At 33.9% G+C, this 10,327-nt stretch overlaps 3 protein-coding genes across 3 annotated transcripts; all 3 read right to left on the bottom strand.

Moving 5' to 3' along the window:
• Positions 1–498: 498 nt before the first annotated feature.
• On the bottom strand, positions 499–1,797 carry LOC306891141 (C-X-C motif chemokine 11-6-like). The gene is made up of 4 exons (XM_079451176.1): positions 1,674–1,797; positions 1,442–1,568; positions 1,255–1,344; positions 499–1,059 (listed from the first exon to the last, which is right to left on the bottom strand). The coding sequence occupies exons 1-4, from the start codon at positions 1,729–1,731 to the stop codon at positions 1,050–1,052; spliced, it is 285 nt and encodes a 94-aa protein (XP_079307302.1). The 5' UTR covers positions 1,732–1,797; the 3' UTR covers positions 499–1,049.
• A 2,641-nt stretch (positions 1,798–4,438) lies between these two features.
• Positions 4,439–5,395, bottom strand: LOC306891143 (C-X-C motif chemokine 11-6-like). Its single transcript, XM_079451178.1, has 4 exons — positions 5,279–5,395; positions 5,025–5,148; positions 4,809–4,898; positions 4,439–4,711 (listed from the first exon to the last, which is right to left on the bottom strand). Exons 1-4 carry the CDS (start codon positions 5,334–5,336, stop codon positions 4,699–4,701), a joined length of 285 nt encoding a protein of 94 aa, XP_079307304.1. The 5' UTR covers positions 5,337–5,395; the 3' UTR covers positions 4,439–4,698.
• A 2,873-nt stretch (positions 5,396–8,268) lies between these two features.
• LOC306891142 (C-X-C motif chemokine 11-6-like) lies at positions 8,269–9,275 on the bottom strand. The gene is made up of 4 exons (XM_079451177.1): positions 9,154–9,275; positions 8,918–9,041; positions 8,715–8,804; positions 8,269–8,614 (listed from the first exon to the last, which is right to left on the bottom strand). Exons 1-4 carry the CDS (start codon positions 9,209–9,211, stop codon positions 8,602–8,604), a joined length of 285 nt encoding a protein of 94 aa, XP_079307303.1. The 5' UTR covers positions 9,212–9,275; the 3' UTR covers positions 8,269–8,601.
• Between the last annotated feature and the right edge of the window lie 1,052 nt (positions 9,276–10,327).

Here is a 10,327-nt window from a genome sequence, read left to right as displayed (position 1 = left end):
GTACACTGACTTCCGTCGTTCCAGTAGAGGGCGGCATAATGTCAATGATATGCTTCATTGCTACAAGATATTCAGATCTATATCCCTCTCTTGTTTCCTCTCTCTCAGTCCATTCAAATAAATACATTTAGATTAATACGTTTTATATTACGTGTAAAAATCGGTTAAATACACACCGGAATACAACACAAGTTTCTGAACGTCACCAGGGCTGTAAATCTCAGTAGTATTCTATAAAAAAACACTTCCACGTTCACAGCAGTATTTGCAGATAATATCAAAAAATCGTCAATTATATTCTAACGACGAGATTTATTTTTTACAATATTAAATTGAGCCATATTGTAGACAGACGAACTGTTCGGCATTTTAAAGAGCAAGAAACGTTTGACCTGTAGAGGGCACTGGTGCAGCGCAGTGAGTCCAAAACTCCTTAAAAACAAAGCGGGTCACTGTACGTTACATTCTCATGACTGGAAGCTCAGAGACATGACCAAGAAAAGTGACAGTAGCTTTATTTTGAATAAGAGACAAAGACAAAAACGTTCCTACTTTTGGTTAACCCTAGTAATATACAAAATCATTTTGGTAAATATTTTCTTTGTTTTTCAGTCTGTTTTGCCATTGGTTGCTGATTTAACTGTAGATTAAACGCTAGAAGTTGCATACATTTTCAAAGTGGATACAAACATGCACATATTCATTTAAATATTACAATTCATACCTATTGTTTAATTAATTTTGACTGCGTACATGGTCTGCCCTGCCCAACGATTTACATCACAAATGCAAAAAGTATTGTTTTTAAGATTGTAAATAGTATGACATGTTGTTGTAACACATTTACGATAAATTGTTTAAACTAAATAACTGATACTTTTATTGATAGTGAAATTGTATAACAACATTAAGAAACTGCATTGAAAAGCTGTTATGTAATAAGCAGGTTAAACTCTTGAGGGTATGAAGATAGAAGGATGGTTAGATGCTGATTGCATGGTGCTTTTGGTGTTCTTCAGGAAAATATCTAGATTCATAGGCTGTTCCTTTCACTGGATCCTGAAAAATAAACAATAGTTTTTTAATTTAACATATTAATAAGTGTTGAGAAGTAATTTATACTGAAGTCTTTTACTATCCCCTCTATTCAAAACACGTAAAACATCCACCTATATCAATATGTCCTCCATCAATACAGCTGACAAACCCTGTACATTACATTACAAACAGAAGAAGTCATAAGATAAAACAAACCTTTTTTCAAGCAATTTCCTGATGTAATACTGAGAGAATTTAGATTCTGGATTCAGGCATTTCTGTTCGGAATCATTCTTTACAGTTACACTGCACAATAAATAGTTGAACAATTATGGACAAATTTATTTTATACATTTATATTATTTTTTATTGTTTATTAGGATATATTCATGTTAAAACCTACACAATCTCCAGTTTTTCACAAGAAGGACTTGGTGGTACGATTTCAACTTTTGCAATCTTTCTGGGAAGAATCATGTTTACACCTTTGCCAACACAAAAACACCTGCCCTTTGGAGCTCCAGCCTGACCTGGAAGAGGAATACCGTATACAGTATATAAAAAAGCTGTAGCACAGAGTAGTGTTGCTTTCGGATTACAAAAATCAGATTGTAAAATTCAGAAATCAAACTCACCTTTCACTTCTGACACAAGGCAGAGGCAGGCTAAAGCAATAAAAGCAACAGCCTTCATTGTGTAGGAGTATTGCTTTTGATCTTCTGTTTTCTCCTTCCGAATACTTGTTTAATGAAGTGTTGCATTGTTGGGTTCACTTGCTGCATTTTATACTCTAATATGGGATTTTACCTCCCTGACTGTTTTTTAGTTTTAGTTTCAAAATAGTCCAGCACCTGAATTTGCCTTGTTTCTGAGAAACACGTTCTGTTCAAAATATTGCAGTCAATGATGACCTTTCAAAGAATGAGGAAGGAATTATTACACTGGTGTTTTCATGCACTAATATTAGAGATGTCAGAGTTTCACACACAATTCAATTATTGTGGTCAAAACAATTTACAATATATCGATATAATTGCAATATGTTGATACATATATAAAGGATACATTTATTATATCCATTATTTATAAAATAAGTAATGTAATTAGACAAGTGTTAAACAATTAATCTTTTACTTTGTTTATTTTGTGAGTGCATATTCACTCTTAAAGAAGGTGCTTTAAATGTTTTTCACAGTGATGCCATAGAAGAACCATTTTTGGTTCCACAAAGGACCGTTCAGGGGACATTACTTACTGTTTATAATATGAGGAACTTTTTTATGGGACCAAAACGTTCTTCTATGGCATCAAAGGAACTTTTTAAGAGTGTTAGAGGGTCAATCAGATAATGGTCCTGAAGTATTCATGATATTATCATCTGTGTTATATTAACACAATATCAATAACAGTTAATAATGTTATATTATGATTATTGTAACTACTTATATACAACACCCCTAATATACAATTATGTTTTTTATTTTTGTAATTAAATTATTGACTGATTTGTCAGCTTAGAAAGGTCTAGGCAGTTACTCTTGATTTTCTAAGATGTAAGATGTATGGAAAACATGTATTAAATAGACACCTTTTTATTGTGAAGTTAATAGAATATTATGATAATCAAAACCTGTCACATTGTCAATAAGAGCAGTGGGTAAGTTTTACAAACCACAGCCTGATACACATGTCAGAACTGGGTCCTTTCAGGAATATTAGTAGTTCTTACTTCCCCTTAATTTAAAATTTTCACATTAAGAATTTGCAGTTATTATTTGGAGTCATTTGAAAATGCTGACAGGCACAAACAATGTTGGAATACAGGAAGGAATAAAAGGAAGAATATGGCTAGTCAAATTAGCTTTTAATCATTCTCAGGATACAAATTATTGACATCCACAATCAAATTTTTCTTGATATCAAGAATATCATACTAGTAACAATTGCTATTTTGATATCCGTAATTACATTTTCACTTGTAAAAATGTGAATTCTTGATATCAACAATCACATCATCACTCAGAAATGTAGGGCAATATGGCAAGCCGAATTAGCTTTTAATCATTCTCAGGATATCAACAATTACATTTTTACAAGTGAAAACTACAATTCTTGATATCAAGAATACAATTTCTACTGGTAACAATTGATATTTTTGATATCAGTAATTACATTTTCACTTGTAAAAATGTGAATTCTTGATATCAACAATCACGCAATCACTTGCAGAAATGTGTATTCTTGATATAAAAAAATTAATTTCAAATAGTAAATAATGTAATACTTGATATCTGTAATTGCATTTTTACTATTTAAATATCACAGATATCTATTTTAGATATCTACAATTAGTCTCAGATTTATTGATATCTGAAATCTATTTCCTGATATCAGAAATACCAAATGCTACATTTGAAAATGAATGTACAGATATCAAGAATGAGCATTTCAACTAGTGAAAATGTAGGAATTAACATTTTTACTAGTAACAAGTTAATTGTTGATATAAAAAATTATGTTTCTTTCTAGAAAGAATTGCATTTCTGATATCTGAAATAAGATTTTTAACATGTAAGAAATGTATTATTGATATCTGAAATTTAATTCGAATGGCAGTCTTTTGTGATAGTTAACTAGTAAAAATGCAATTACAGATATCAAGAATTCAGTTTTTTTACTAGTTGAAATTAAATTTTTGATATCAAGAATACACATTACTGCGAGTGATGACGTCATTGTTGATATCAAGAATTCACATTTTTACTAGTGCAAATGTAATTGTTGATATCAAAAATTAATATCCTGAGAATGATTAAAAGCTAATTTGCAGAATGCAGAATAATAATGTATTATATATGTAAGACACCTTTGGAACAATGACATTAAGATGCTGACATTACGAACACAATCTCTCACAACATGCATGATTAATGTTCCCTCAAGAAATTCTCATTAATGTTTTGTTTCATTTTTCCTCTTGACCTTAATTGAAAAAGTCTAAATAAAGTCCCACTTGTTAGAGACAAATGAAGAATTGAGAAATGTAAGAGATTTTGCAGAGGTCAAGCAAATGTCAAAGGTGATGTTCCCACAGCTTTATTAAAACTTGCTTTGTCTGCAGTTTGGTGGTAAATTGTTGACTGAGAGAATAATGGTTTTTCTGTGTATATAATTCACACTAGGCTAAAATGTCCAACGCATTAGTGTTATATTCTTAATAAGCTATAGTTTTCTGTGCAGGAATTACATTTCTGGCATCGATTTGCTCCAAGATGAAATGTAACTGACTTAACAGCCTTAAAGATAATTATTAAAATAAAATAAATCATAATCACAAATTGAATCATAATTGCCCACCTGTGGTAAATTATACAAATCATAACAGAAAGGTAAGCATTTCGATTAAAAGCTTTATTTAGCAGTTCTTTGTTCATCATAGGGGCAAAAAAAAGTAGACACAACTACAAGTAAACAAATGATAAAAAGACTGTACATATGACACATTGTTCAGTGGTTTTTTAAAAGTTTCGTACAAAATAATACAAGTTAAATAATTAATAAGACAAGGCTAAGAATAAATTAATGAACTTAATAAGTATTTTAGTATGGAGAGTTAAGACAGTTTATGAGCATTCTGAAGTAGTTTATGTTGAGAGTCTCCTACTGTTTGTCCCTGTGAAGACAGGAAACATTTCATTAAATATTTCTCCCGTATTTAATCTTTGCATTTATGTAAAGCATAAGTACTTGTAAATCAGGTGTGTGCCTACTTTTTTTCAAGAGCCCTCAAGATGAAATTTTTTGTGAATCTTGACTCTGGATTCAGGCATTTCCGTCCTGCGCCGTTATTCAGAGTGACACTATAATGGAACAAAAGAAGCAATGAGTTAAATGTGTTACTAAAATGTATTCATTAAAGTTAATTATTGTTTAATAACACAAACATTCATGTAGAAAATGTTTGGCTATGTAAATTGTTTACTTACATAATCTCTTGTCTTTTACAAGATGCACTCGGAGGTATGATTTCAACCTTCTCAATGTTCTTTACTAAAACCATGTTTGCTCCTTTATCAGCACAAAGACATCTGCCCCTGGACCTGTCCTGCCCTGCAAAACAGATGTCATACATCACTGTCAGTCATAACTGCATATTTCATAGTTTTACTATGAGTTGTCAGATCATAAACAAATAAAAAGAATGAAGGTATTTTGATTATCATGCTATCTTCAAACTTACCGTTCACTCCTAAAGCAACCAGACAGGCTAGAAGAACAAAAGCTGCAACAGTCCTCATTGTCTTTTTGGTTTTGATGTCCTTTCTTTGCTTCTGTTATGTGGATCAGTGAGATTATGAATGAAGGAGTTTACAAGCTCATTTATATACTCTAGATCTGGGGTTTCCCCTTACTGAGCCTTACTGAAGTTTCATACTAGCTTCTGTTTTTTGTTATTATTTCTCGGAAATGCTTTCTCCTACATTTAGTGAGCAAAAGCTTTAGCAGGATACTCATTTGGATGGAAGTGTTAGATGTCAAGCCATTTGGACATAAAAAAAGCACATACTAATTATTAAAGTTAACATTATTTTAGGTGTGGTAAGTGTGGATCTGGAAGGAGTGGCAGGCAGAACCCAGATGCAGACAATGATTTGTCCGATTTAATTAAATAAAGAAACAGGAAAAACTAAACGCAAGAGGGGGTAAATCAACATGGAGCTTGACAAAACGCACATTAACAGACTAGAGTGGACTGGACTAAAACAATAAACTAGATTGAAACTAGACTAGAAAAGACTTGACTGATAAGACTTCACAGGAACCTTCTGAATACGAAGTGATACAAATTCATACAAACAAACAGGGACGAGTAGGGGAGTAGGAGAAAAATCAGAAGGGCAACTGGTGAGGGGCATGAACCAATGACAAGATAATTAGTTCTGGATTGGAAGAACTTGTCTGATGAGTCCTGTTTCCTTTAACATCCGAAGACGGTATGTTTGTGATGCTCTGTCTACCTGGCAAAGTAATTGCACCCAGATGCATTGTGTGGTGTGATGTTCTGGGCAACGCTCTGCTGCATGGGAAACCCAGGGACGAACATTTAAAGTTTGACCCGTGATACCTGTCTAACCATTGATGCAGACCAGGTAGTCATGACAATGGGGCAACCTGGTGGAAGTGGACTCCTTCAGTAATATAACAAATTACAAATCAGGGCATGCGACAAAACTTCACAGACTTTATTAAAACATATTTTTTTATTTCATCCACTAATGACTGAAGTTTGCAGGTTGTGATGTATTTTCACTTCCTCTTTACTTTATGCAGTATCTGTTGTTATGAAAATGAATCTGAAACAAAAAAATCTGAAGGGGAAATGTTCTTGAGAAGTCTGAAAATGCCGATGCTTAAAAGTGAAACTATGTGCAGAATTAGCAATGTAATATACACATTACATGCAATAAACTATAATAAAAGAAAGAGACGTTGTAGAGCAAGATTGTCTGAAAACCGCCCTCGTGGTTGCTTTGAATCATTTATTTTGTGTGGTCTCAGGCCTAATGAAGACATGCCCATTTCATGCCTATGTAGCACATTCTTATTAAGAGAGCGGAGAAATGCAGGGAAGGTTATTTTTGGCTCACTCCTGAGTCCTGAAGTCCACTTCTGTGTGCCTGAACAAATTCCCTAGAATGTGCAGACTCAACAAAAAAGTTTACGCAACAGTTTGCATCAATATTTTTTAGTTGTGACATCTAACTAAATTAAGTTCATCCAACAAACTACATTGGGTCAGACAGATTACTTTATTTTCCCATAGGTAAATTTTCTTTTTAAATTTAAAAATTTTAAGTAACACCAACTTTAAAAATTGATGCTCATTATTGAAATTAAGTTGTGCCAAATGTTTTAAATACTGATTTAATCAAGACACTGGTTCCAAATATACTCAATTTAGAAATATTTAAATAACAATTACAAGTAAGAGCTGATTTACCCCATAACATCTCCAATGAGACACCTTATGAGTAAAACTGTATTTATGCTAATTTACTTTGAAACTAACCATACACTATAGCTCTATCCTTCAGGACAATTGCAATCTCTTAAAACCACTAACATAACCAAAACCCCTTTAAATGCCAAGAGAACTGAATATTAAACATTATTAAAGCCCCACAGCAATGCTCTGGAACACGCAGCATTATTTGATATGTTGACGTAATTTTAACTGAGAGCATGAGACATATCGACTGACCCTGTCCCCTTTTTACAATAACCAATAGTTTCATTTATGGCAAACAGTCAACCTGTGTTTAACAGCGTAATAGCCACATTGGTGTAAAATCTATTTAAAAGAATCTGAAGATCATGTTACCAGTGATGTGTTATTTGAAGCTTGTTATTTATGTTGGTGTGTGACACTGGTGTTTGTATTCTTCTTTACTCACTAACGCTACCATGTACGATCTCTTCCATATATCCTTAATTTTCAATATTCTGTGTAGATTTGAAACGGATCAGATATGTTGTGTTTCTCAGCGGATTTTGCAGTGGTGTAAAGTATTGGAGTAAATGTAATTAGTTATTATTCTTAAGTATATTTTCGCCTACTTTGTAGCTTCAGAAGAAACCGTATTGCCATTCACAGGGCATTGAAGGTACTATATCTTGTGCATTTTTGCCCTTACTTACTGAAATTTGTCAACACGGCTACTTTATGCAAAATGCGGGTGCATTATCAGGTAATTGACTTTGCAGGTGTTTTATTTGGGAAGAGGACATGACTCTTGTTTCATGGGTTGTAGGAGTGTGTGAAAGTATGCCTGTGCAGATCCAGTCATAGTCCTGTAGGCACGCATTAGTGACTTGAATCAGATCAGGCTTCAACTGACAGGCAGTGGAGAGAAAAGGGGTGTCACATGGAAGATGAGGCATGCTGCTGCATTCTGAGCCAGCTGGAGTGGTTTGATAGCCTTTATACAGGACCACCAGCATACAAGGGCTTGGACAAGGATTTGTGTTGCATGATCATTAAATCTAAACCATCTCATGTGAAATAAGGCATATCGGCATGTTTGCGTTGTCTTTGCAATGTGATCAATGAAGGAAAGCTGTTTATCAAATATGACGGTTTCGGAAGGAGTTATTGTACACCTCTGAAGACAAAGTAATGCATATTTCTGTTAATAGATCCTCCAAAAAATGACACACAGCACCTTTAAATGATTTTTGCTTTAATGCATTTATTCCAAATCACTTCACAGTCACTACACACATACAGTACATGCACAGATCTCAACTGAAGCATTCGCATTTAAATAAAAAGCTTTATTTAGCAGTTCTTTGTACATGGCAATAAAAAAAAATAGAATTAACTACTATTGTAACAAATTGTAAAAAGACAGTACATATGACACATTGTTCAGTGGTCTAATAAAAAATTGTTTTATAAATCCAATTAGTAATCATTTTTACAGAAAAAGAAATGAATGAGGTTAGATTCAGCTGAAATTCAGACAGTGTATGAGTTTTCTGGAGCAGTTTATGTTGAGTGTCCTACCGGTGGCCCCTGTGAAGACAAGACATTTTTTTATTTAATATTTCCCCCCCATATTTAATCATTGTATTTATGTAAAGCATAAATACTTATAAAGCAGATGTGTTCTTACTGTTTTTCGAGTGTCCTCAGGATGACATTTTTAGTGAATTTCGACTCTGGATTCAAACATTTCTGTCCTGCGCCGTTATTCAGAGTGACACTATGATGAAACAAAAGCAATAAGTTGAATGTTTCACTCAGATTTATTCAATAGAGTTACAGTTATAGCTGAATAACACAAACATTCATGCAGAAAATGTTTTTTTTGCTTACATAATCTCCTGTCTTTCACAAGATGCACTTGGAGGTATGATTTCAACCTTCTCAATGTTCTTTACTAAAACCATGTTCACTCCTTTATCAGCACAAAGACATCTGCCCCTTGACCTGTCCTGCCCTGCAAGAGAGATGACATCAGTTATAGTTCATACCAGTTTAGTTGTCAAATCATCAACAAATCTGCTGATATGAAGGTTTGATTATCTTGGTTTCTTCAAGATCAAACTTACCGTTCACTCCTAAAGCAACCAGACTGGCCAGAAGAACAAAAGCTGCAACAGTCCTCATTGTATTTTTGGTTTTGATGTCCTTTCTTTGCTTCTGTTATGTGGATCAGTGAGATTACGATTGAATGAAAGACCCTAAAGGCTCATTTAAATACTCTAGATCTGGGGTTTCCCCTTACTGAGCCATTTCTCAGTTTTGGTTTCAAACTTTGGCTTCTGTTTTTTATTGTTGTTTCTTGGAAATCCTAAACTCACTGAGGAAAAGCTTGCACACATGCCACTCAATGCTGTTTGAATTGGGGGGGTATTAGATATCAGGTTATTATGATATAAAAAATCCCTAATTTAATTTAGTTAGAAAAGCATGTTTCACATTATTTCACTGTAGTGAACAACTGTAAGCAATTATTAATAAATAGAGCAATTATTATTTGATCTTTTGAACAACTTATTGTGCCTACAATTAATGGTGCCTACAATGGGCATGCTGGAGTGGAAAAAGGTCACATGTTTCGTTGGCACTATGTGAATGGCATGTATTTGATGATCAGTCTTCTCATCTTTGGTTGTCTATAACATGAGTCTGAAGTAAAATGGTCACTGTCCAGGATCACGGATCGTGTTCAACTCTTGAACTCAACATATCTGTTGAACAAAAATGACAGACTTTTTTGTTCTTTGCCTATAATCTTCCCACTTAAGAGTAACTATTTCGTGTAAAGCATTTTTATGTTTCACACCAAGATCACCAATAGAAGACACTTCCGGCTCGATATACTGTCACGGTGTGTGGACAGAACCCAAACGCAGGCAGCAGAGTTAAATAACAAAAACTTTATTTAAACAAAAGACCCTCGATGGGGAGAACATGATCTAAAACAAGACAAAAGTGTAAACTAAAACTTCCCACAAGGGGAACAAAACAAACAAAGTCCTTTGAATAGTAAATCAACAAAATCCACAAACTTAGAACAGGAACAAACACGATAATCCATAGACAGGAATAATCCAACAAGGTGACGTGAGGAGGTACGATAATGACGAAATGACAATGAACCGACCAGGGACAGAGGGAAACTGGGGCTTGATAAAGGGAAACACTAACAAGGACAGATGACACAGGGAGAGTGGCCACAGGTGACATGGATGAAACACTAAGGGAAAGCTAACAGGAGGA

This window comes from Barbatula barbatula, assembly GCF_947034865.1.
Source record: "Barbatula barbatula genome assembly, chromosome: 2".
NCBI lineage: Eukaryota > Metazoa > Chordata > Actinopteri > Cypriniformes > Nemacheilidae > Barbatula > Barbatula barbatula.
This window is presented reverse-complemented; position numbering and strand designations above follow the sequence as displayed.